The sequence below is a fragment of the Oncorhynchus mykiss genome, chromosome 15 (assembly GCF_013265735.2).
Source record: "Oncorhynchus mykiss isolate Arlee chromosome 15, USDA_OmykA_1.1, whole genome shotgun sequence".
Classification (NCBI taxonomy): Eukaryota; Metazoa; Chordata; class Actinopteri; order Salmoniformes; family Salmonidae; genus Oncorhynchus; species Oncorhynchus mykiss.
In genome coordinates this window covers 53,954,574-53,981,964 of record NC_048579.1, presented here as the reverse complement: position 1 = coordinate 53,981,964, position 27,391 = coordinate 53,954,574, and the positions used below count along the sequence as shown (strand labels likewise).

The window sequence follows — 27,391 nt, the reverse complement described above, 5'->3', positions numbered from 1 at the left end:
CCTGGTGCAGGTCTACAATGTTGTTTCTGGTGTCATTTGACAGCTCTTTGGTCTTGGTCATAGTGGAGTTTGGAGTGTGACTGTTTGAGGTTGTGGACAGGTATCTTTTATACTGATAACAAGTTCAAACAGGTGCCATTAATACAGCTAACAAGTGGAGGACAGAGGAGCCTCTTAAAGAAGAAGTTACAGGTCTGTGAGAGCCAGAAATCTTGCTTGTTTGTAGGTGACCAAATACTTATTTTCCACCATAATTTGCAAATAATTTCATTACAAATCCTACAATGTGATTTCCTGGATTTTTTTTCTCATTTTGTCTGTCATAGTTGAAGTGTACCTATGATGAACATTACAGGCCTCTCTCATATTTTTAAGTGGGAAAACTTGCACAATTGGTGGCTGACTAAATACTTTTTTGCCCCACTGAACCAGGACAAATTAGCTAGCAACAGCACGCTAGCTATCTAAATTGCCATAAATGTTTAATGCTTTTTGACCTGTCCACAAATGAATCTAATCAGAGTTTGTTTTGATATTTGCATGTCCTGATCGCTTCTGGTGTGGGTGAACAAAATCAACTTGCATGCGATGGCGTACCCACGCAAGCGGGCCGTTTGGTCAGCATGTTAGGTGTCAAGAGTAACAATGTACATAGTATATAATACACACTCCTGACTGTTTCAACCGCAGATAACCGACCTTATTATAGGGAGAGAAATAAGACATTTATTAATTTAAAAACATGTAGAAAAGTAAACTGCATAATGTAGACTAAATTTAGGCACTGTCTGTAGTGTTTCAAGTTTTTTTTAAACAGCATAGGCACAATGTCATTGTCTTTGCAGGTTGCATCAACTATTGTACTGTCTGGTGTATCCTGTCATGGCCGACTGATTGGCTTACGAATCACGTCTGTCTTCTGACCACCGCTCGTTCCATTCGTCCACCGGAAAGCCATGGTTCCTGGCCGTTGGCTCAATTATTTTCCCTTGGCTGGAGGATGAATGGTGACCACGAGGGGGGCTTACAATCTGAGAGGAACCTGAATGATGACCGTGACGGGGACTTGCATGCAGAGAGTCAGTAGGATGGTTACCGTGAAGGGGACTTGAATTCCGAGAGGAACCTAAGAGGCAAGCATAAGCAAGCAGGTGAGAAATAGCCGACCCCCAGCTACTGGCTTTCCAAGTGCAGATGAAGGATCAGTAAGGCAACTTTTCAGTTCAAAAGTCTATTGAACGTACACAAGATCACTCTGAACAAGTACATCACCTTTTTCCCCGAGCTTTCTCTTTACTTTATGGGTCGTTCCATTTGATTGCAATCCCTTTTTGACTGCACCCCTCTTGATTTGAACAAAACATTCCATACATGCAAGTGGTCAGAAAGTGTATTTTTGGACCTGAAGGCCAACACTTTTAGGAGTCAGAGGTGCTCAATGTAAACCCATTTTGCATATCCCATTCAGGATATGCAAAAACATGTGAACACACACACACACGTTCAAACGTTTGGGGTCCCTTAGAAATATCCTTGTTTTTGAAAGAAAAGCACATTTTCTTTCTCCATTAAAATAACATCAAATTGATAAGAAATACAGTATAGACATTGTTAATGTTGTAAATGACTATCGTAGCTGATTATTTTTATGGACTATCTACATAGGCGCAGAGGCCCATTATCAGCAACCATCACTCCTGTGTTCCAAAGGCACGTTGTGTTAGCTAATCCAAGATTGTCATTTTAAAAAGGCTAATTGATCATTAGAAAATTCCTTTGGCAATTATGTTAGCACAGCTGAAAACTGTTGTTCTGATTAAAGAAGCAATAAAACGGTCCGTCTTTAGACTAGTTGAGTATCTGGAGCATCAGCATTTGTGGGTTCGAAACTCGTCAGTCTATTCTTGTTCTGAGAAATTAAGGCTATACCATGCAACGAAATTGCCAAGAAACTGAAGATCTCGTACGCCGCTGTGTGCTACTCCCTTCACAGAACAGCGCAAACTGGCTCTAACCAGAATATAAAGAGGAGTGAGAGGCCCTGGTGCACAACTGAGCAAGAGGACAAGTACATTAGAGTGTCTAGTTTGAGAAACAGATGCCTCACTGGCAGCTTCATTAAATAGTACCCGCAAAACACCAGTCTCAACATCAACAGTGAACAGGCAACTCTGGGATGCTGGTCTTCTAGTCAGAATTCATCTGTCCAGTGTCTGTGTTCTTTTGCCCATCTTAATCTTTTATTTTTATTGGCCATTCTGAGATATGGCGTTTTCTTTGCAACTCTGCCTAGAAGACCAGCATCCCGGAGTCGCCTCTTCATTGTTGACATTGAGAATGGTGTTTTGCGGGTACTATTTAATGAAGCTGCCAGGTACAGTGGCTTGCGAAAGTATTCCCCCCCTTGGCATTTTTCCTATTTTGTAGCCTTACAACCTGGAATTAAAATAGATTTTTGGGGGGGTTTGTATCATTTGATTTACACAACATGCCTACCACTTTGAAGATGCAGAATATTTTTTTATTGTGAAACAAACAAGAAATAAGACAAAAAAACTGAACTTGAGCGTGCATAACTATTCACCCCTCAAAGTCAATACTTTGTAGTGCCACCTTTTGCAGCAATTACAGCTGCAAGTCTTTTGGGGTATGTCTCTATAAGCTTCGCACATCTAGCCACTGGGGTTTTGCCCATTCTTCAAGGCAAAACTGCTTCAGCTCCTTCAAGTTGGATGGGTTCCGCTGGTGTAAAGCAATCTTTAAGTTATACCACAAATTCACAAGGCCATTCAAAGACATTTAAATGTTTCCCCTTAAACCACCCAAGTGGTGCTTTAGCAGTATGCTTAGGGTCATTGTCCTGCTGGAAGGTGAACCTCCGTTCCAGTCTCAAATCTCTGGAAGACTGAAACAGGTTTCCCTCAATAATTTCCCTGTATTTAGCACCATCCATCATTCCTTCAATTCTGACCAGTTTCCCAGTCCCTGCCGATGAAAAACATCCCCACAGCATGATGCTGCAACCACCATGCTTCACTGTGTGGATGGTGTTCTCGGGATGATGAGAGGTGTTGGGTTTGTGCCAGACATAGCGTTTTCCTTGGTCAAATAGCTCAATTTTACTCTCATCTGACCAGAGTACCTTCTTCCATATGTTTGGAGAGTCTCCCGCATGCCTTTTGGCAAACACCAAATGTGTTTGCTTATTTCTTTCTTTAAGCAATGGCTTTTTTTCTGGCCACTCTCCGTAAAGGCCAGCTCTTTGGAATGTACGGCTTAAAAAGTGGTCCTATGGACAGATAATCCAATCGCTGTGGAGCTTTGCAGCTCCTTCAGGGTTATCTTTGGTCCCTTTGTTGCCTCTCTGATTAATGCCCTCTTTGCCTGGTCCGTGAGTTTTGGTGGGCGGCCCTCTCTTGGCAGGTTTGTTGTGGTGCCATATTCTTTCCATTTTTTAATAATGGATTTAAAAGGGTGCTCCGTGGCATGTTCCACATTTTTTATCTTATTTTTATAACCCAACCCTGATCTGTTCTCCACAACTTTGTCCCTGACCAGTTTGGAGAGTTCCTCGGTCTTCATAGTGCCACTTGCTTGGTGGTGTTGCATTATCTGGGACCTTTCAGAACAGGTGCATATATACACTGAGATCATGTGACAGATCATGTGACAGTTAAATAAAGTCCATAAGACCATCTAATTATGTGACTTCTGAAGGTAATTGGTTGGACCAGATCTTATTTAGGGGTTTCATAGCAAAGGGGGTGAATACATATGCTTATGTTATTATTTTCATTTCATCAATTTTGACTATTTTGTGTATGTCCATTACATGAAAAACAAATTTAAAAATTAAATTACAGGTTGTAACGCAACAAAATTCCAAAATACATTTTGGACACTACAGTTTAAATGGTTAACTTCTGTTAAAGCAAGGCTCCTGAACTCTGGTGTATTTTCTGCATTATGCAATGATATGGGCAGCGACCATGTAACGCTTTTACAACATAGAGAAGTTATCATAGAAGCTGGTTATCAAGGGGCAAAGTATTGACACATTTTTTTTAATTGAGAGATGAGCTTAAAGTTGTCTTTACTGACCATTTTCACTTGTCTGACCGCTTACATGATGACGAGTTTCTCACACGACTGGCCTATCTGCTTCATGTTTTTTTCTCACCTGAATGATTCGAGTCTATGATTACAGGGACTCTCCGCAACTATATTTTCTGTCTGCATTAACAAAAACAACACACAGGTCTTTCAGCCATTTAATTAGCTGTTCAGGAGTCTTATGGCTTGTGGGTAGAAGCTATTTAGGAGCCTTTTGGACCTAGACTTGGCACTCTGGTAACGCTTGCCATGTGGTAGCAGAAAGAACAGTCAATGATTTAGGTGGCTGGAGTCTTTGACCATTTTTAGGGCCTTCCTCTCACACTGCCTGATATAGAGGTCCTGGATGGCAGGAAGTTTGGCACAGGTGATGTACCGTGCCGTACGCACTACCCTCTGTAGTGCCTTGCGGTCGGAGGTCGAGCAGTTGCCATACCAGGCAGTGATGCAACCCGTCAGGATGCTCTCGATGGTGCAGCTGTACAATCTTTTGAGGATCTGAGGACCCATACCAAATCTTTTCAGTCTCCCAAGGAAATAGGTTCAATGGAATCTACAGGAATAGGTTTTGTCATTCCTTCGCCACGACTGTCTTGGTGTGCTTGGATCATGTTAGTTTGTTGGTGAAGTGAACGCCAAGGAACTTGATGCTCTCAACCTGCTCCACTACATCCCCGTCGATGAGAATGAGGGCGTGCTCGGTTCTCCTTTTCCTATAGTCCACAATCATCTCCTTTGTCTTGATCACATTGAGGGAGAGGTTGTTGTCCTTGCACCACACGTTCGGGTCTCTGACCTCCTGCCTATAGGCTGTCTCATCGTCAGTGATCATGCTTACCACTGTTGTGTCATCAGTAAACTTAATGATAGTGTTGAATTCATGCCTGGCAGTGCAGTCATGAGTGAACACTGGGTACATTAGGGGACTGAGCATGTACCCGAGGGGCCCCCGTGTTGAGGATCAGCGTGGCAGATGTGTTGTTAACTACCCTTACCACCTGGGGGCGGCCGTCAGGAAGTCCCGAGTCTAGTTGCAGAGCGATTTGTTTAGTCCCAGGGCCCTTAACTTAGTGATGAGCTTTGAGGGCACTATGGTGGTGAACGCTGAGCTGTAGTCAATGAATAACATTCTCACATAGGTGTTCATTTTGTCCAGGTGGGAAAGGGCAGTGTGGAGTGCAATAGAGATTGCATCATCTGTGGATCTGTTGGTGCGGTATGTAAATTGGAGTGGGTATAGGGTTTCTGGGATAATGGTGTTGATGTGAACCATGACCAGCCTTTCAAAGCATTTCATGGCTATCGACGTGAGTGCTACGGGTCGGTAGTCATTTATGCAGGTTACCTTAGTGGTCTTGGGCACAGGGACTATGGTGATCTGCTTGAAACATGTTGGCATGACAGACTCAGGCAGGAAGAGGTTGAAATGTCAGTGAAGACACTTTCCAGTTGCTCAGCACATGCTCGGAGTACATGCACTGGTAAATCGTCTGGCCCTGCGGCCTTGTGAATGTTGACCTGTTTAAATATCTTACTCAAATCAGCTGTGGAGAGCGAGATCACACAGTCGCCCGGAACAGCTGATGCTCTCATGCATGTTTCAGTGTTACTTACTTTGAAGCGAGCATAGAAGTTATTTAGCTCATCTGGTAGGCTTGTGTCACTGGACTGCTCTCGGCTGTGCCTCCCTTTGTAGTCTGTAATAGTTTGCAAGCCCTGCCACATCCGACAAGCATCGGAGCCGACAAGCATCGGAGACAAGCATTGTAGTACGATTCGATCTTAGTTCTGTATTGACGCTTTGCCTGTTTGATGGTTTGTCAAAGGGCATAGCGGGATTTCTTATAGGCTTCCAGGTTAGAGTCCCGCTTCTTGAAAGCGGCAGCTCTACACCCAAATATTGCCTGTAATCCATGGCTTCTGGTTGGGGTATGTACGTACACTCACTGTGGGGACGATTTCTGGATAGGGCTGCGCTCAGAGTTTCTTGCCTTGGCAAATCGCGCTGTTAAGACACTGTTTCCCTTTGCAACCACGTACCTATGTGATTGTGGATTCTCGGCCCTCACTAGCATGAAAGCTAAATACAGGCTGTGTCTGTGGGAAATGATTTAAGACAGAGACTCTCCAATACAACCCAACATTGCAGATTTATGTGCATCCCTTCAAGCACACCCTTCTCATTAGCATTCACAATTTTGGATGAACAAATAAGGTTTTATATGTAAGATGGCTAAATAAAGAGCAAAATGATTGATTATTATTACAGTGCCTTGCGAAAGTATTCGGCCCCCTTGAACTTTGCGACCTTTTGTCACATTTCAGGCTTCAAACAAAGATATAAAACTGTATTTTTTTGTGAGGAATCAACAACAAGTGGGACACAATCATGAAGTGGAACGACATTTATTGGATATTTCAAACTTTTTTAACAAATCAAAAACTGAAAAATTGGGCGTGCAAAATTATTCAGCCCCCTTAAGTTAATACTTTGTAGCGCCACCTTTTGCTGCGATTACAGCTGTAAGTCGCTTGGGGTATGTCTCTATCAGTTTTGCACATCGAGAGACTGAATTTTTTTCCCATTCCTCCTTGCAAAACAGCTCGAGCTCAGTGAGGTTGGATGGAGAGCATTTGTGAACAGCAGTTTTCAGTTCTTTCCACAGATTCTCGATTGGATTCAGGTCTGGACTTTGACTTGGCCATTCTAACACCTGGATATGTTTATTTTTGAACCATTCCATTGTAGATTTTGCTTTATGTTTTGGATCATTGTCTTGTTGGAAGACAAATCTCCGTCCCAGTCTCAGGTCTTTTGCAGACTCCATCAGGTTTTCTTCCAGAATGGTCCTGTATTTGGCTCCATCCATCTTCCCATCAATTTTAACCATCTTCCCTGTCCCTGCTGAATAAAAGCAGGCCCAAACCATGATGCTGCCACCACCATGTTTGACAGTGGGGATGGTGTGTTCAGCTGTGTTGCTTTTACGTCAAACATAACGTTTTGCATTGTTGCCAAAAAGTTCAATTTTGGTTTCATCTGACCAGAGCACCTTCTTCCACATGTTTGGTGTGTCTCCCAGGTGGCTTGTGGCAAATTTTAAACTACACTTTTTATGGATATCTTTAAGAAATGGCTTTCTTCTTGCCACTCTTCCATAAAGGCCAGATGTGTGCAATATACGACTGATTGTTGTCCTATGGACAGAGTCTCCCACCTCAGCTGTAGATCTCTGCAGTTCATCCAGAGTGATCATGGGCCTCTTGGCTGCATCTCTGATCAGTCTTATCCTTGTATGAGCTGAACGTTTAGAGGGACGGCCAGGTCTTGGTAGATTTGCAGTGGTCTGATACTCCTTCCATTTCAATATTATCGCTTGCACAGTGCTCCTTGGGATGTTTAAAGCTTGGGAAATCTTTTTGTATCCAAATCCGGCTTTAAACTTCTTCACAACAGTATCTCGGACCTGCCTGGTGTGTTCCTTGTTCTTCATGATGCTCTCTGCGCTTTTAACGGACCTCTGAGACTATCACAGTGCAGGTGCATTTATACGGAGACTTGATTACACACAGGTGGATTGTATTTATCATCATTAGTCATTTAGGTCAACATTGGATCATTCAGAGATCCTCACTGAACTTCTGGAGAGAGTTTGCTGCACTGAAAGTAAAGGGGCTGAATAATTCTGCACGCCCAATTTTTCAGTTTTTGATTTGTTAAAAAAGTTTGAAATATCCAATAAATGTCGTTCCTTCATGATTGTGTCCCACTTGATGTTGATTCTTCACAAAAAAATACAGTTTTATATCTTTATGTTTGAAGCCTGAAATGTGGCAAAAGGTCGCAAAGTTCAAGGGGGCCGAATACTTTCGCAAGGCACTGTATTTGTGCCCTGGTCTTATAAGAGCTCTTTGTCACTTCCCATGAGCCGGGTTGTGACAAACTCACACTCACTTATGTTTAATAAATGTAACGCATGTTGAGTTTGAGGCAGGCTTACAATGATGGCAAAAAACAACATTTGTGAGTGCACTGACCCTGGTGCTAGAGGGGGTACGCAGCTGGAGGTTGAATGTTTGAAGGGTAAGGGACGATAAAAAGTTTGGGAACTACTGATCTAGATGATTCCAATCAGAACCCAACAGTCAGTCAGTCTAGATCTGACATTTTTATCAAAGTAAAAATACATATACAACAGTTTGAAATACTGGGAAATCATTGGTGCAATTGTAAAAGTAGCCTACGATGTGAGGCTAGCATAGCCTGCGACATACCTTCAATTTCATTTGGCCTCTTCTGCTTCTCTGACTTGATGTAACCAACTCCAGTTATTTTTGCTGTAACCAGAAGAACTTGTCAATGACTGGAAATCCAACAAAATGTATCTAAATATTGACCTGTTGTGTGTTATTCTGTGTGTTCGTTTTTCATGTCCCATGCTAGCTATACATATTACACAAAAACTTTGAGGGAATACATGCCGTTTTCTTTTGCCAGTGGCTTGCGATTAGTGTCCTTACCTGAGTGTCTGAATTCTTTTGGAGGATCACGATGGAGAGACTTCGTCCAATGCTTTGCCTGAACAATGCTCTCCTTCATCAAAATGGCAGCAGGCTCCTGCATTTCCCACTTCCTTTTGAAGCGCTTTTCACATAAACCGCTTGGTCCAGGCTTCAGCTCCCCTATATCTTGCTGCTTCGCTTCCATAACGGGGGACTGTTTCTTCTTGTTCTGGCAGTTCACAGAAGCATCTTCCTCTTCATCATCAGAGCGCTGTGCATCTTCCGGATCTGTGTAAGACCTGTTGAACATGACGTAATTTTCATATTCACAGGGCTTGAAGTAGTGCACGTTCCTTGGATTCAAAGGAAAGCTGATGTTCCGCTTGGGTTTCGGCGGAGCATCGACACGTTTTAGAATGGGTCGGATGATCCTGGTCTCCGAGCTGGACCTGGGACTGGCCTGTGAACCTTCCACTTCCTCTGGAGGACACCCTGATCGCCTGCGAGTCCGGGGGATTGGTGTCGTGACAAAGCTGCTCTCCCAATCTGAGAACACTTGCTGCCTCGCAGAGACTTTTGCCCCAAAATGGCGGTTGTCATGTTCCGGCACCATGGCCGTATTAGGGCAAGCATGACTACCTGGGCTATAACCATTGGGCCTGGCAGGCTTGATAAAAGGTTTGGGCTTGTGTGCCACTCTTGCAGATTTGTTCAGCGTTTGTGATTCAGGTGAAGCACTGGGATATGTCTCTTCTCTGTTCTCTCTCTCACACCAATCCTTTGAAACCTCTGGAGTCCTCGGAAGCTTCGGAATCCTTGGCAGCTTTGGCTTGGGGGGCAGCGAGTCGTACTCACACTCACTTTTTGACAACCTTCCTTTCTCATTCTTTTTCAACACCTTCGGAATCTGTGTCAATTTCTGTTGGGATGTCAAGTCACTCTCTGCCGTAGGTTTTAGTTTCTTGGACGAGTCAGGAATCTTAGAGACCATTATCCCTAAACCCCCAGACTCTCCTCTATCCGCCACCATCTTCTGCCTTGGTGGGGAACCTTTCTCTCTCTTCCGGCTTGGTGGAGAATCTTCCTCGCTCTTCCGGCTTGGTGGAGAACCTTTCCTGACAAGATCTTTGGGTAAGGACAGCTTTTTCAATCTGACTTTTTGGCATTTAATTTTTTGCTTGTGTTTGATGTCGTTCCTCTGCCGCTCTTTGACAACAGGAGACATTGACTTTGCAGGGGAGCGGTGTCTGTTAGTTTTGTTCTGGGCTTTAGTCTTTGGCATTCTGGGGACTTCAGTATGTTTTGAGGGTGAGGCGTTTATGGAAGGCTTTTTGGGGATGTTTATGGAGAATTTGAGAGGAATGGTGGTGGTTGAGGATCCCTGCACATGGAGGGTTTTCACCCCAGGGCACGGGAGTGAGTTTCCACTGGCCCTCTCTATGTCCACCAACTGGCACTGTAACTCTTTGGAGTCTGAGTTCCTGCCGTCAGTTTCAGTTGAATTTCTCCTCTTCGATGACATTTTGTTCCTACTTTGATTGTCCTCTCTCTCTTTCTCAGTTGAATGTCTCCTCTTCGGTGGCTTCTTGTCCCTGGATTGACAGCCCTCACACGCTTTCACAGTTGATGATCCCCTCTTCTTGTCTTTACATCGATTTCCATCACTCTCAGTTGAATGTCTCGTCTTGTGTGATGCATGTGGCTTCCTGTCCCTGCATTGATTATCCACAGTTGCCTTCAACCCAGAGCACTTAGTGGTTTGGGATGGTGTCCTTCCCCTCTCTGCTCTCCCATGGCTTTTCTTGTAACTTTGCCTGTCAGATGACGTTGGATGGAGGGACTTCTCCTTTTCCATTTTTTTATGTCCTTTTTGCTTTGACTTGCAGGTTTTGTATTGGGTGACAAAGTCAGCAACTTTGTCATACTTTTCTACAGGTGAACCACAGTCCTCTATAGGTGAACACCAGTTGTCTGCTATGATGTTAGCTCTTAACTTAGAGGGGTTTTCAACCTTGGGAAGTGGTAATGTACTCATCCTACAGTCTTGGTCCTTCTCTTGCCATCTTTCCCTATCCTCAGAACCAGGACAGACTTTGCTTTGGGTCGTACGTTCTTGGGCTGACTCACATGGTGCTTTGGCATCAGTTTCAGGCTCTGTCCTTTTCACATTAGAAGCATGAGCCTCAATCTGAGCATGTTGTTCATTATAGCTCTCCTCTGTCTCCTGATCTGAATCCTCACTTGTATCTGACCAGAAAAAAAAGTCAATGATCGGTATGACGCCTGTCCATTGCTGCATTTCACCCTGTGTCTTATTGTCATCACCCTCTTCTTCAGTTGAATGTATCTGCTTCTTGTCCCTGCATTGATTGTCAACAGCAGTCACCTTCCCCCCAGAGTCCTTAGGGACCTCTGTCTCCTGATCATTTCTATGTGACATGGTAAAGCAGTGAGCGATTGTTATGCATCTTGTACCTTGCTGCAATCCTTTCTCTCTCTGACAAGTGGAGCATAGGCCCATTTCAAACCCATTGTCAGTTTCAATACCACAAGGACAGTGCCAGGACTTATCGAAGCTGCCACTTTCTATATTCTCTAATTGGTTTGTCTGTGTCTTATCTTTGTTTTTAGAGCAGGATTCAGGGGACGCGAATTGGAGGTCAGAGCCATTCTCGATCTGGCAAAACAGTCTCATGGCATCCTCAGATGTCAGGATGGTCAAATTCATTGGGGAAAGGGGTTCTGTGTCCGAGTCTGTTGTGAGGTCTACGACCGTTTTGAGGTCTGTGTCTGGTGCCTCTGTTTCAGCAAGCAGTTTCACAGCGTCCTCTGGTGTGAGGACGGTCAAAATCATTGGGGAAAGGGGTTCTGTCTCTAAGTCTGCGTTTGTTGGGAGGTCTGTGTTTGTTGGGGGGTCTACGTCCATCGTGAGGTGTGTGTTTGTTGTGAGGTCTGAGTCTGTTGCTTCTGCAGGAAATTCCACAGTCTCCATCTTGCTGTGGAAGGTGTCATCCATCTGGACACCCCCAACCACTTTGGAACTGTCCTCTGCTTTATCTGGTATGAACCACAGAGACCAAGCTCTTCCAGAATCTTCGTCAATGTCATTCAGCTTCTCGTTGATATTTAACCATGACGACCTGTAACCCACTTGGGAAGAGGTGTCAACATGTACTGGAATAGGAAACTTCTCGAGCACTTCCCCTAGTGATATACCACTGACTGCAAAGAAAACCACGGCCTTCTCATCCTCTGCGGCCCAGGCAGACACATCCTGCATGATTTTCTCATCCATTTTATCTTTTAAAGCTTCTAACAGGTTAGAGGTATCCCCTCCCCAATACAACTCCAATATGGCCTCGAGACAACCATCCTTTGCCTCTGTGACTGTTGTCAAACTCTCCAGATAAGTAACCAGTCTCTGCAGCGCACATAACTTGAACTGAACTTCAGCAATTGTGGACAAATCAAGAGTGCTCTCATCTGGAACATTAGAGCTACCTTCCACGATTATCTGGGCACCACCGATGCATACAATATCAGTTGCCTGAGGGTTGGTGTGGACAAATGGTGAAGGTGATCTCTTGTCCATTTGTGTGATGACCTGAAGGACCTCATCATTGTCCTCTCCTGTAGATGCCATTGAACTTGTTGCAGATGCATCTACAGGTTTATCACACTCCAGAAGACTCTCAACTTGAACCATCTCATTTAGGACAGAGAGAGAACTTGCATCATCTTTAGCTCTTTCCCACAGGTTTTCTGCCTGTTTTTCGTTGATGGACCAGGCCTGTAAAATCTTAAATGGCAGCTCATTGCCTGCATTCTCTGTCTCCATGGGCTCTGGGGACTGCTGTGGACCCATTGGCGGGACGATAGCCACGGGGGGCGGCGGAGCGGTAGCGACTGCCGTCAGGGTCATGTACCTGGGGGTGGACTTAATCTCCAGCCGTATAGTGGAGTCCTCATCACTAAACCTCTCAGGGGGTCTCGCCTGGTAGTCTTTGGTGTTTAGATGTAGTTGTGTTTTGCCTGCTTGTAAAACATACATCTTCTCTGTGCTGAATTGTAGGGACTGAGAGGGGTCTTGTGTTGAGTTATTCCCATTTACAGGTCCATTTTTAGATCTTAAAACACTCTGGGGCCAGTGCTGTATTTCCTTGAGTGAGATCTTATGTTTATGAGGTTTTTCCTGAGGGGTGTCAGTGAGAGAAGGAGAGGAAGCATGTTGCTGTTCAGGGGTGGTAGAGGTCTGTGTGTGAGAAACCAGAGCAGCATTGCCAGGAAGATGATCTGTATGTTGTGTTATGGCTTGGGAAGGAACACTAGGTCCTAGTATACCATGGGTGTCTGCATGTGTTACCTGGGCTGCTTTTAGGTCAACAACACCAGATTCTGTACCTCCCGTGGAAGGGAAATCTGTAAAAACAAGTGATGTAGAATATCTCGCAGGAGCAGTTGTATGTCCTGATGTTGTTTCACTGTGTTTGTTGTTGACCATAGGAACAGTTGGAGTGATGTTGGCGTTCTGAATGTCTGGAGAACTGTTGGTCATAGATTGAAAAGGGTTGACATGCTTAGCCTGGAAGTCCAGCCTGGGAGACCTGCTGGAATAGACGCTAGAACTTCCACTAGAGCCACCCCTAGAACGTCCACTAGAGCCACCCCTAGAACGTCCACTAGAGCCACTCCTAGAACGTCCACTAGAGCCACCCCTAGAACGTCCACTAGAGCCACCCCTAGAACGTCCACTAGAGCCACCCCTAGAACGTCCACTAGAGCCACCCCTAGAACGTCCACTAGAGCCACCCCTAGAACATGCAGTAGAGCCACACCTAGGACATGCACTAGACCCACCCATAGAACATCCACTAGACCCACCCCTAGAACTTCCCTTTGAGCATTCAGTAGAATGAATCCTGGAATAGGAATTAGAATGTCCCCTTGAATGTTCATTAAAATGTCCTCTAGCATGTCCATTTGAATGGGTGGGATCTAACATCTGCCATTTGCTTTCCAAGCAATGGAGATTGTTATGATTCACTATCCGACCAACCATATAATCCCGGTCAGGTTTATGGTGATGGGTTATATCCTCATCCCCTCTTTCGACAATGAGTGGGGGTAAAAACTCATAGCTGGGGAAGTGGGGTTCATGTTTAGCCCATGTTTCTGTTCTCTCTCCACTGCGGTGTAAGGTTACATTAGGGGATGCCTGGCCTCTCAGGGGTCCATTGAGATTTGGCCAATCCCTTATGTTCTGACTCGGAGCCATTCTGTGATGGTCCTGATGATACAGATGCGGCGGCTGGGTCTCTTGTGCCCCATGTCCACGGAAGTCCATTGGAGAGTTTTGTCTAAGGGAGTTGTAGTGGGCCCGTATGGCAGCTTCTTTCTCATGGTTCAGCCACTGGCGTTCCCTTTCCTGTTGGGTGAGGTACTGTCTTTCACCAGCAGGGGGAGCACTTTCCCACTGAGCCATATTATGGTGGCTGTATCCATCATCATTATTCCATTCTCTTGCTCTGGCATTTTCACAGGCTTTATCCATGTTGTGTCAGTTCTATCCGTCCCAGCACATTGAGTTGGGCTGCATTACAAGCATATGGGGCACCATACTCAAAAGTTCAATTGTGATAGGTCAATTCTGGAGAGAGAAAAAAGAGAAACTATTGTGAAAACTATGCAATGGTTATCCATTAACCAAGTTATTGATTTTTCTAAAATACACTGCAACATGTTTATGATATATGACTGCCAGTTGACATTATGGGCTGAAAGTTAGTTAGAGTGCAGATCACAATCAAGTAACACCATCAATATAGTACACGCTCATATAGGAGGAGCCTGTGCCCCACAAATAGCAGTCTGGGTAGGAGTAGAGTTCCACCTCAGATCAGGTTGACCCTCCAGAGGAATCAGAGAGGGTGTTGATCCCTCCACATCTATTTGGTATATAATATCGGCATTGTTGATATCCAAGGCCCTTTCTCAGGGTTAAACCAAGGTAACTTGTCTCAGGCTAATCATTATTACAACAATTGACCACACAACAACTTTCTCCAGCCTTGAAGTGATGCGGAGACGTAACCTTGAAGTGCATGAATCACACTGGTTAAACGGTTAACATAACAATGGAGCCTATTCATTCTTAGCTATGTAGACAACTTCCCTAGTCACACCAGGTTTCAAGCTATTGGCCCCTCTAGGTTTGGACCAGAGTGGTATACTACGATCACAATCAATTAAGCCAGCTAACTTTATTAAGCAACCAGATACAACTATTGATTTTCTAGTTCATAAAAAGAAGATATGAGATATGTGTTTTGTTTGTTGAATCTATTAGACCATGCCCATTAAAAATGTAGCTTTCTAAAAAAGTTAGCTGAAATGCTTATGTTACTAGCTCCTAAGAATGCAGTAAAATGTCAAACAAGTACAAAGTAATATTTTATAATAAAATGTCGTAATGAATCAAATTCACAATCCAAATAGGACTGTAACAGCAGTCTAAATGCAATCTATATGTATATACACCGGATGAATTTACACAAGATATAATAAGAATTATATATTAGAGTGAGTTATGGCAAGAATATCTTTTCTGTTGTCATTTAGCAGAGGCTCTTATCCAGAGAGACTTACAGGAGCAATTAGGGTTAACTGCCATGCTCAAGGGCATAGACAGATTTTTCATCTAGTTGGCTCGGTGATTCAAACCAGCGACCTTTCGTTTAATGGCCCAACACTCTTGGCTACCTGCTGCCCGAGTATATAAATAAATATGTAGAGTGTATTGTTGGATTCTAGCTTAAAATAGACTTATTAAGGTTACCATATCTTATTGATTACATGTCTAAGGAAGGTTGGGGTCAATGAAGGGGGTAATAAGAATGTGGCATATGGAAAGTTAATGAGTGAGACGAGTGGAGGACAGAAAGTTTACATTCTGTCAAAAATGTTATGGTTGAATATCAAGGCTCCTAAGGAGAGAGGCAAAGCAAAATTATCTGGTTTTAGTCACTGATAATGGTAGGACAGGGAGGAGCGAGGAATTCAGCCCAAGGTCAAGTAAACTGATGAAGTGAGAGAAAAAAAACAGTCCTATCCCACACACATATCCTTCCACGCCAACACAGGTTATAGCATCCGGCAGGGCCATGACTACACCAGTGAGAAGAACCAGTCAAGTTCCTGTTAAGAAAATGATGATTAAATGACTGAACAAATCATTTTAAATGGAACTGTAACTAAGTAAACTTATACTCTTTTTTATTATATCTGATTAACAATATGAGTTCATAAGAAGGGATTGTGTAACACGGACAAGGAGTAATTCAAGTTAAGGAACACCATTCCAACTAGGAAAAAATAAATGGGTTGTGGATTAAGTAAACAGATAAGGTAGTTAACCTATGGTTGAACCGACAAAACTTAGCTCTGGGGTCTTTTAGATAAGACAGTGAGTGCATTCTTAGGTTTTCTGTTAATTAGAACTGTCAGCTAAGTGGTGATCGATAATGTTGAGGGGTCAAAAGTTAATTCAGTTGTGTTCTGTGTATGTGCTAGGGTGGTCAGAATGAACTTTTAAAGTTCCCTTTGTCCCGGTCGAGAGGAGGGGATTCTATTAAGCAATGAAATGACGTCATGTTATTGTATATAAACTGTTGCTCGTGGCAACATGCCAGCGCGCTCCGAGAATAAATGATGTTACCTATTATTGAAAAGACTGTTCTCCCTCTATTTTATGCAAACAAGAATCTTACAAATTCTCATTAAATAGATTAAGGGAATTCAATTAATGAATTCAAATTGGTATTAAATTACAGTAACAGTTCCTGACTAGCAACAGAGATTTATTGGCTGTCTAGATGTGCAAGGAGTCGACTCCGCCTAGTAGGAGGGTATAAATATTTGTGCTCATCTTTTGCAGCTATTTGACCTAGTGGGTGATTAAACTTGGTTTGCACTTTTTCTAGTCGTCCGTTTGAGTTTTTACTCTGTTTGTTCAGAAACTTTTAAGGTTGTATGTATGTAATACATTTTTTTATTGTATTTTTAAATTATTTTATGTAACCTATATTAAACTAAGCAAGTCAGTTAAGAACAAATTCTTATTTACAATGATGGCCTACACCGGCCACACCCGGACGACGCTGGGCCAATATTGCGCCGCCATATGGGACCCCCTATCACGGCTGGTTGTGGTACAGCCTGGATTCGAACCAGGAACTGTAGTGATGCCTCTTGCACTGAGATGCAGTGCCTTAGACTGCTGTGTCCATGTGTATGTGTTACCTATTTAACTGTACTAGAATACTTAAAAGGCCGCAATTTTTTAAAATATATATCGGTTATTGAACTGTTTTTTTGGGGTGAGAAATATTGGATATCGGTATCGGCCAAAAATGTAATATCAAATCAACATTTTATTTGCCACATGCGCCAAATACAACAAGTGTACACTTTACCGTGAAATGCTGACTTACAAGCCCTTAACCAACAGTGAAGTTCAAGAAGAAGAAAATATTTACCAAGTAGACTAAAATAAAATGTAATAATAAAAAGTAACACAATAAGAATAACAATAAGGAGGCTATATACAGGAGGCACTGGCACCAAGTCAGTGTGTGGGGGTACAGGCTAGTTGAGGTCATCTGTACATGTAGGTGGGGGCGAAGTGACTATGCATAGGTAACAAACAAACAGCGAGTAGCAGAAGTGTACAGGGCGGGGGGTGTCAATGTATATAGTCCAGTAGCGATTTTTATTAATTGTTCAGCAGTCTAATGGCTTGGGAGTAGAAGCGGTTGAAGGTCATTTTGGTCCCCAACATGGCGCTCCGGTACCACTTGTTGTGCGGTAGCAGAGAAAACAGTCTAGAACTTGGGTGACTGGAGTCTCTGACAATATTGGTGCATCACTAATAATAATAATAATAATGTCCCCCTCACTTCTAAAAACCAAAGTTGCGCCCCTGGAGATATTTATACTACGGGCTAAGAAAGTAATACTAAGTGTATGTTGTGTAGTAAGCTGTTAGTTACCCATGTGCCTCACCCTAATAATTTGATCCCTTTACCCCTCGTAACTAAGCCCACTGTTATGACTTGGTGAAATGTCTTCATCGAATATTGTAAGAGATTTTATTGTCTGCTTATATGCCCCCTTTATTTTTCCTATGGTTCTGACTTGGTGTACAGGAAGAATACTGTAAGAACAGCCCATGATCTGAATTCCTGTACATTTCAAAAGTGCTGAACAAATATTTATGTTGACTGTCTTAGCTCGCTCATCAATTTCTTAATAAAATGTATGGATGTCCTCTTATCTGCTCATTGTTCCATAGTTTGTACATCTCAATTATCAGTAGAAACCAAGAATCCACAGTTGTTTAAGCAAGTCAGCCATATCAGTTAGTAAATGAAGCTGAATACACTTTCGCTGCCAGACAAGGCTCAGTGGTAAGCAGTGGTTGTAGCAGTTGTAAGGATTCAACCCATGTTGCTGAAAAGAAAGCTCTGCTGTTGGGACAGGTTAATGTGGGCACCAACAGTTCCTGGGCACCGTTTGTCACCGTTATAGTGCAATTAATGTATTGCTAAGTGCTGTGTCTTTGCTGTCATGCATAAAAAATGTTTTTACTTGTTTGCCCCACCAACATTTACATGCTAAAATCGCCACTGACTATATAGCCTCAAAACGTGGTTAAAACTATAATTTTTGATCATGGATAGTCAGTCTTTGCATCCACAGCGATGTATATGAATTTTAGAGTAGCTACATTTTTCCAACCCCATCCCTCAGCTTTTTATAGAAACAGTGGCAGGGATTCACTTCGTTATTGTTTCCTCTGCTGATTGCCGCTTTATGATGTGTTACAAAGTGACGAACCACCCCAAGATATTCCTCTCCCCCTAGGAGAGGGGGTGACCTTGATCATTTATTGTTAAAACAAGAGGCTGCCTGGATCTTTAATTTAAAGACCCTTGCGCCCTTCGGTCTCAACGTAGACTTTGATCTGAAGCCATTCTTGTGATTGTGACTTTGCCATTGTAATTGTTTGTAAACTTGTGTAGTCAAATTAATATATGGTCGTATGCTATCCATTTGTTGTTTGTATGCTGTTCTTTGAATTACATTTTAATATTTGATTATTAACCAGACACCTGTGTCTTTTGACACTATATAAACGAGTCATCCCGCAGTGTTTGTGATTATACCCTGATGAAGACAGCTTGGCTGTCGAAACGTTGGTAACTACATTTTTGCACATGAGCTCAGAGTTTGCGGCTCTCTTTTATTTACAAAGTGACGAACAAACATTAAAACGGTCGTCCATGCATTTACTTGGATAGCTCCTGGATTATGAATACCCATGCGTAAATCCGATGCTTTTTTTGGGGCACAAATATGAACTACTGTTCAACATAGATAGCATTGTTGTTCATGTCAACCATGATTGCGCTAAAATGTGTTACAAAGTGACGCGCAAACACCTTGAAACGGTCATCCACGCATTTGCTTGGATATCTCTTGGGGAATGAACGTAAATCCCATACGTAAATCTGCTGCTTTTTTTGCACAAATATAAAACTGTTCAACATAGATAGCATTGTTATTCATGTCAACCATTGGATTTTCCTAGGATACTTACAGAAAGTCTGCCCCGCTCCTCTCTCTTTCACATCCGGCAGATCAGCTGAACACATGGATATCCCCAAACGATATCAATCAACAACTCGCACTCTTCTTCTTCTGGGGTGGGGTTTATCAGCATCCAACGTTATAGTGCATTATTGGCAAAAACACTCCTGTCTTCTGTTAGAACTTCTTCAAATGTATATGTGGGAGCGCCCGTGGCTGGTACTAGTAGATTCAAGTTCCACGCCCCCAGAGTTTTCTTCGCTCCTTCGCAACTGATCCGCAGTATTCTCTAACTATTTCAAAGCAAATGACAAAAAAACATAAAACCAATATTACAACAAGACAAATTCATCTACAGAAATACGTTATAATTTCTCTGCGGTTTTAGCTATAATTTATACATTTTTTTCTATTCCTGCTATAAATTGACCGTTGATCAAGCTCAAAACAACCAGTTGTTTCGTTGATTTATTACTGAACTAATGCTTAGTGATATGGAAGAACTGACTATAGATCTGCAGCTATTTAGAAAACATATTCAGTGGTGTAATTGAAATTGTCATGCATGTCAACTGTGTTAGACAACTGTAAAGAGGTTATCCAAGTAGAAAGAGACAAATCAGGATTTCAGAAAGGGGAGTATGAAAAGTGGGAACCCCACATGTATGTCTAATAGATAGCTTGGCAAGTGTCGTGGAAATGTCCTCTATTTACCAAATCATGAGCGCAAACCACAACACAAGTCAGAGTTAGTTATCAAAGTCCATCTTTAATTATATGAGCTCTATCACAACCCTGTGACTCTGATCAATTCAGTGTCTATCAATGAATTCTCTGAGAGCCCCCTCTACATTGCAACTGAGATCCTTTAATAGCAAAGAACACACATAGTCAGACAGCATAGACATAATAAATCGTTCAGCTTTGTCTCCTTACTCAAACCCAGAACCATAAACCAATCCTACATATTGTTACGAATCCCTTTTGGCCCGACAGTCTAGGGGGGATGGTAATGAGACCCGTAACATAACTCATGTAAATTATAGCTGTGACAAAGTGTGAACGAAATAACCACGACAACTGAAATAATACCGTCAAACTCAGGGTTTATTTATAAACACACGGTAATGGGGGGGAGCAGGAAAAGGGGCTGAGCTGGACCCAAGGAAAGAAACAATAAGTATACAAAAACACCCCTAAGCTAGACTAGCCTACTTTAACAACAGCTAACTAACTAACCAAAAATACAGTGGGTGGTCCGCCCAGTTCTAACTAGTGTGTTTAACAAAGTTTACCTACGGGTAGTGTATGCCCATGGGCGACTTGTCTTGGTTTCCCCTTTCCCACCAGCAACAAACAAACACCATAACCAAAAAGGAGGAGATGACATCACAGGAGATGACAAAGTGCTATGGAGGTGCTCAAACAAAAGAGAGGTTTAAGACACAAAGAGAGAGTGAAACACAGAGAGCTACAGACATGGCATTTACAGAGCGATTGAGCTACTGAAATCTATGAAGAACAGAGATCTACCAACATGGCATTTACAAAGAGATTGAGCTCTAGAGCAAACAAATGATGGGGTTTTTAAACCATGGGGAAGGAACTGTGATAGGGTAGGAAACAGGAGGAGGTGTGTCTTCTGATTGATGGGTTAATTGTTGACTGATTGGGGAGTGATGATTTTCACCTGTGAGGGGAGACGGAGAGAAAATAAACACACACAGGATACACACACACACAGGATAATGGTATCCGTAACAATATCCACAGGCATATATCAAATTGTCATTTAGAGACAACCAATTCTAAATACAACCAATCCTGGACAAGCTCACGGCGAGCATAGAATGATTCCAGACACTGCCATCCAGTGACTGGCACACAGACACAGCGGAGCAAAAAATATGTTTACACATGATGACACCTTGACCTCTCCCCTCTCTGCGGCCATGCAACTTAGTCTTGACATAGAACAGATACTGCAAACCCTGCCACAGTATTATACAAAAATAACATTCTGATGAGAAGTAATTTACAAACATATGATGAATATAAAACATCTTACATCTATGTTACCACCTAATTCTGATTATTCCCCAACACAAGAAAACTCTGTGCTTGAGGCGTCACTACAGATACCGTGGTTTGAATCCAGGCTGTATCACAACCAGTCGTGACTGGGAGTCCCATCGGGCGGTGCACATTAAGCTGAACATAAGTGCAGGACAGATCAATACCAGAAGGACACACCAAGGAGAGTGCTTGCCATGATAGATATATATATATTTTTTTAGGGCATGAAAGAGTCCTGCCACCTTTATAACCTAACTGAAAGCAGATATGGGCGTTATTGGGCGTGAACAAGCAAGAAACTTAAGCCAAAAGATAATGGTGGCAGAAGGACTGAGGGAAGGAACTTCATTTGCATGTGGGATGGACTCATATGCTGTATGTGTATAAAAGCAGGGCCAGTGCACAAGGAAAACGGTTGTTCCGCGGACCAGCACGGCCTGTGATACCCTTGTATTAAAGGCCTTTATTGAATTCACAAGTTATTGTAAGTGTCATATTTCTAAGACCATTTTCCACCACACTCTTCACACAAATTATGAAATACAAATTATGTGTAGGAAATTTGATTAAGTATATGGGATTTAGTATACAATGGTCTACACCGGTATACTCCTCAATGGTATAACTATTGATTTATAGATGAACAGTGCCATTGTACCTATCCCCTGGGTGTAAACTATCACTTCGGGGAAACTCCCACTAAGGTTTGTCACCTAAAATCCTGAAACTTTTACAGATACACAATTGAGAGCATCCTGTTGGGCTGTATCACCGCCTGGTACGTCAACTGCACAGCCCACAACCACAGGGCTCTCCAGAGGGTGGTGCGATCTGCACAACGCATCACTGGGGGCAAACTACCTGCCCTCCAGGACACCTACAGCACCCGCTGTCACAGGAAGGCCAAAAAGATCATCAAGGAGAACAACTACCCGAGCCACTGCCTGTTCACCCCGCTACCATCCAGAATGCAAGGTCAGACTGTTAAACAGCCGTCACTAACACAGAGAGGCTGCTGCCTCCATACATACCTGAAATCATTGGCCACTTTAAAAAATAGATCACTAGTCACTTTAATAATGCCACTTTAATAATGTTTACATATCTTGCATTACTCCTCCCATATGTATACACTGTATTTTATACCATCTATTGCATCTGGCCTGTGCCGCACGGTCATCGATCATCCATATATGTATATGTACATATTCTTATTCCATCCCTTTACTAGGAATTGTGTGTATTCGGTAGTTGTTGTGGAATTGTTAGATTACATGTTAGATTATACTTCAGTCAGATCTAGAATCACAAGCATTTCGCTACCCTCGCAATAACATCTACTAACCATGTGTATGTGACCAATAACATCTGCTAACCATGTGTATGTGACCAATAAAATTTGATTCAATCATATACAGTATAGCCATTTTCCTATATGCTGTTCGCAGTTTAGTGAAACTAAACCTCTGTAGGGATCAGTATGTGTTATAAATCACAAATTAATTGTTAAACCCAGCAGAGATCGAACCCATGACCCTAGGTCTACAGCCAGATGGCCCGGGAGGAGGGGTAGGCACAGAAACCGTAGGGGGCCGGGACGAGGCTGCCTGGAAGAGCTCTGCAAATGCCGTGAACACCTCTCTCTGAGAAAGAGGAGAGAGGGGAGGGGTGAAGTGTGAGAAGGGGGTAGAGAGAGAAAAAACAAGGGGAGGAGGTAGACAGAGAAAGATGACAGGTGAAGATAAGGACAGAGGGAAAGAGAGAGGATGGGAGTAGAGAGAGAACAGTAACAACTATATTACCTACAGTGTTGGGGGTAACACATTAAAGTTTCCAGTTTTATTAGTCATATGTACAGGATACACATTGTCGACACTGTCCAACCAAATGCTTACTTGCAGGTTCCTTCTTGACAATACAACGATAAGAAATAATAAAAGAGTACGAACAAAGTAAATGGCAGTAGAATAGAACAAACATTTTAGCATAAGTATGATACGACTCTACAAGGTGTTTAAAGCGTTCCACAGGGATGCTGGCCCATGTTGACTCCAATGCTTCCCACAGTTGTGTCAAGTTGACTGGATGTCCTTTGGGTGGTGGACTATTCTTGATAAACACGGGAAGCTGTTGAGAGTGAAAAACCCAGCAGTGTCGCAGTTATTGACACACTCAAACTGGTGCTCCTGGAACCTACTACCATACCCTGTTCAAAGGCACTTAAATCTTTTGACTTGCCCATTCACCCTCTGAATGGCACACATAAACAATCCATGTTAATTGTCTCAAGGCTTAATAATCCTTCTTTAACCGGCCTCTTAACTAGTCTCCTCCCATTCATCTACACTGAATTGAAGTGGATTTAACAAGTGACATCAATAAGGGATCATAGTTTTCATCTGGATTCACCTGGTCAGTCTATGTCATGGAAAGAGCAGGTGTCCTTAATATATTGTATACTCAGTGTATATGCTTGTGTGACTTATGCTATTCAGCTGAAGCATCCAGTTGAGTGAATAAATCTAGTTTGAGCTTTTATCAGTGTCGGTCTGGTCTGGACCTGGAGTAGAACCTAACAGTAAACGTTGTTTAATATACCTTCATTAAGTTTAGGTAATAAACATGTTGGAGTCGCAGTGAAAAATACTGACTTGCTGTTGTGCCAGATTGCATATCTGGGGTCTTCGGTCACACAGACACTTCCCCAGACATACAGCAAGCCTTTTCTCTTCTCATACTACGACTTTATACATCAAAACATCCCAAAGGTTTAAAGCCTAATTGAACTTCAACTTAAAATCACACTAAAGCAATTATTTACACATCAGTATATATGGCTAATTAAGCATCCCATATACAGCGCAGCACTTGTAGACTAGCACAGGAAAGCAGCGCCACAGATGAAAGGGGAAACTAGTGATCGTCAAACCTGAGTTAGTAGTTCTGCATAGTGACACCACACATACACACTACTGTCTATTATCTATCCTGTTGCCTAGTTACTTTACCTATTACAGTGCCTTCGGAAAGTATTCCGACCCTGTGGCGGAAGAATCAGAATTAGCTCGGTAACATAGATAATTAAGATGTCTTATCTACATAAAATGCATATATGATTGAACTGTTGAACAATTGTACTTCGAATGTATCCCTTCTGTTAGGTTCTAATACATCAGGGTAAGAACTCGAAGGACACTATGAGAGCTTAAACCGTGTGTATTCTTCCCAAAGGATCGAACAGCTGAACAGACAAAGACATGGCTCCACCCGTGGTAGTATACATACTCCACCTTGGATGGAGTCTCCTCCTTATAGCTAAAACGTGCATGTTTATTGCTAGGTTGGAAGTTAAGTGATATGGGCAATAAACGGTTCCTCTCCTTATCAGTACTGCCATATGTGACTGGTTTCCCTGCACTCAGCCCCTCGCAAGCTTCATTATGGCTCCCCTCGTGTCTCTATTATAACTAATGATTAATAATAGTTCAAGCTCAGAAATCTAAACCCATCACTTCGGACTCTGGTGTTGGTAGTGTGGGAGTAAATGAGACACACAGGCACCTAGGAGAATTGGATACACTAAAGTAAGAGGAGACACATAGTCTATTGATCCACATACAAAAGAAACATTACACCTAGGAGAAGTGGATACACTAAGAGGGGACACATAGTCGGCTGACAAAAGCATACACACAAAAGAACCATAAGTCAAATGTAGGGTCATAGAATAGGCCTATAAGAATAGGCCTATAGAAATACACACACACAAGAACCATAAGCTAAATGCAGGGCCAAAGAATAGGCCTATAGAATAAAGGGACGCATATTATTTTTAGGACAAAGCAAGGGTACTGCCACCATTATAATCTCACTGAAAGCAGATATGGGCGTTATTGGGCGTGAACAAGCAAGAAGCCTGAACTAAAAGACAATGGTGGCAGAAGGATAGGGGAAGTATGTTTATTTGCATATGGGATGGACCCATATGCTATATGTGTATAAATACAGGAGCCGGGGCTCTGGGAAGCGGTGTGTGTTCCGCGGACCATCCCGGCTTGCTATACTCTTGTATTAAAAGCCTAATTGATTTCACAAGTTCTGGTATGCGTTATATTTGATCCGATTATCCACGACAGTAGTTGCACTTCCGCCCTCATATGGGCCTCAGTCACCTGGGGTCCAGAGAGGGGAGGAGTCAGGCTTGTCTATCACATGTCCCTGTTGCTATGCAGAATATCAGAAAGAGAATAGGGCAAAGGAGGACAACAGGGAACATTGTCTTCATAAGTGAATGTGTCTTTACCTATTGCAAAGCATGTGAAGAGATGGCGTGATTAATGGGGAGCCAAATACTTGTCTCCACAATGTCTGTGCGCCAGTCACTCCCTCCTTCGGCCTTGGTGTGTGTGTGTGGGAGGGGGGGGGGGGTGTAAGGTCTGAGACAGGATGTGTGGGGTAGTGTCTGGAACCATTGTATGTCATCTCTGATGTTGCACTGGGACAATGACCCAGAGGCTCACTCCCCTCAGTGAGCTCTGTGAGAGAAATATCTGGTATTTACCTGATTTGTTTAATATTAATAGTTAACAATTATATATACTTAACAAATAGTAAAACATTTCTGTTCTACTAAGGCTGTGTTTTTGCAAAGGGATGGGTTATACTCCAGCTCCCTGCAGCTAGTCTAGGCGTGTGGTCAAGACATGGGTTTTACGTGAGAAAGGAGTATCTGGAGCTGACAATTGATTTATGCCATAGAATGAGTTGGTGTTTCTGTGCTGTGAGGTACCAGGGACGAGATAAGAGCCTTGTCTTAGGGGCCAAACGCTGTACAATAAGAACAGTCTTCATAGCAAATGCTAACTGGCTTGGGGATACTCCTTTCTTATATATCAAGTCTTACCTTGTGACCCATTCCATACAATCGGGGGAGAAGGGCTTTGGTCAGGGAGGTGAGCAAGAACCCGGTGGTCACTCTGACAGAGCTCTGGAGTTCCTCTGTGGAGATGGGAGAAACTTCCAGAAGGACAACCATCTCTGCAGCACATGTGATAGGAAAATGACATATTTACCTGATTTGTTTGATATTAATAGTTAACGATTATATACTTAACTAATCGTAAGACATTTATGTTCTATTAAATGTCTGTGTGAACTGAGAGAATCCTAAAATCCTACAGCTGGCATTCTGTAGATAAGATGTGGTGGGTGTAACCAAGATGAGGATAAGCCTGGGGAGTAGAATATAATCCTTATTGTGTCTACAATAAGAGGCAGATAGATAAACCCATAGGTGCTTATGGTGCACTCTCAATCTGCATGAGATGGGTGGAACCAGCCATGACTAAGCATCTTTAATGTCAGCTATATAAAAACTGTGCATTGTCTGTGAAGTGTAGTCTACTTGAGAATGTTGGGTTGCCTTGTCTCATTATTGCAATAATTAATTCAATATTAAATAAAGATGATTTCTTTTGAAGAAATGACAAAGACTCTCTCAGTATGAATTTCCTCGACACACTTCACCAACTCGGGACTTATGGTAGAGTGGCCAGACGAAGCCATTCCTCAGTAAAAGGCACGTGACAGCCCGCTTGGAGTTTGCCAAAAAAGCACCTAAAGACTCTCAGACCATGACAAAGAAGATCCTCTGGTCTGATGAAACCAAGATTCAACTCTTTGACCTGAATGCCAAGTGTCACGTCTGGAGGAAACCTGGCACCTGAGGGACTGGGAGACTAGTCAGAATTGAGGCAAAGATGAACGGAGCAAAGTACAGAGAGATCCTTGATGAAAACTTGCTCCAGAGCCAAGACAATGCAGGAGTGGCTTCGGGAAACGTCTCTGAAAGTCCTTGAGTGGTCCAACCAGAGCCCAGACTTGAACCTGATCAAAACATCTCTGGAGACACCTGTGCTAGCTGTGCAACAATGCTCCCCATCCAACCTGACAGAGCTTGAGAGAATCTGTAGAGAAGAATGGAAGAAACTCCCCAAATACATGTGTGCCAAGCTTGTAGCGTCATAGAAGACTCAATGCTGTAATCGCTAAC

General features: G+C 42.8%; 2 protein-coding genes across 4 annotated transcripts in view; both read right to left on the bottom strand.

Annotated features, from left to right (window-relative positions):
• Positions 1-475: 475 nt before the first annotated feature.
• The window catches only part of LOC110490318, a 41,325-nt gene continuing 14,409 nt past the window's right edge, over positions 476-27,391 (bottom strand). The window contains exons 1-4 of one of the 3 annotated variants that reach the window (XM_036944624.1): positions 19,274-19,477; positions 8,635-14,263; positions 8,389-8,451; positions 476-1,126 (exon numbers count right to left, since the gene is read on the bottom strand). In XM_036944624.1, coding sequence (XP_036800519.1) covers positions 900-1,126; positions 8,389-8,451; positions 8,635-14,167 — 5,823 coding nt within the window. In that variant the 5' untranslated portion in view covers positions 14,168-14,263; positions 19,274-19,477 and the 3' untranslated portion in view covers positions 476-899. Of the gene's footprint in view, positions 1,127-8,388; positions 8,452-8,634; positions 14,264-19,273; positions 19,478-27,391 lie in introns of those variants that run through there. The other 2 variants (XM_036944627.1, XM_036944625.1) reach the window with 2 other exon arrangements.
• The window catches only part of ttll12 (tubulin tyrosine ligase-like family, member 12), a 49,599-nt gene continuing 44,926 nt past the window's right edge, over positions 22,719-27,391 (bottom strand). The window contains exon 13 of the mRNA XM_036944629.1: positions 22,719-22,982. Within this exon, the coding sequence (XP_036800524.1) occupies positions 22,839-22,982 (144 nt within the window). The 3' untranslated portion in view covers positions 22,719-22,838. The remainder of the gene's footprint in view (positions 22,983-27,391) is intronic.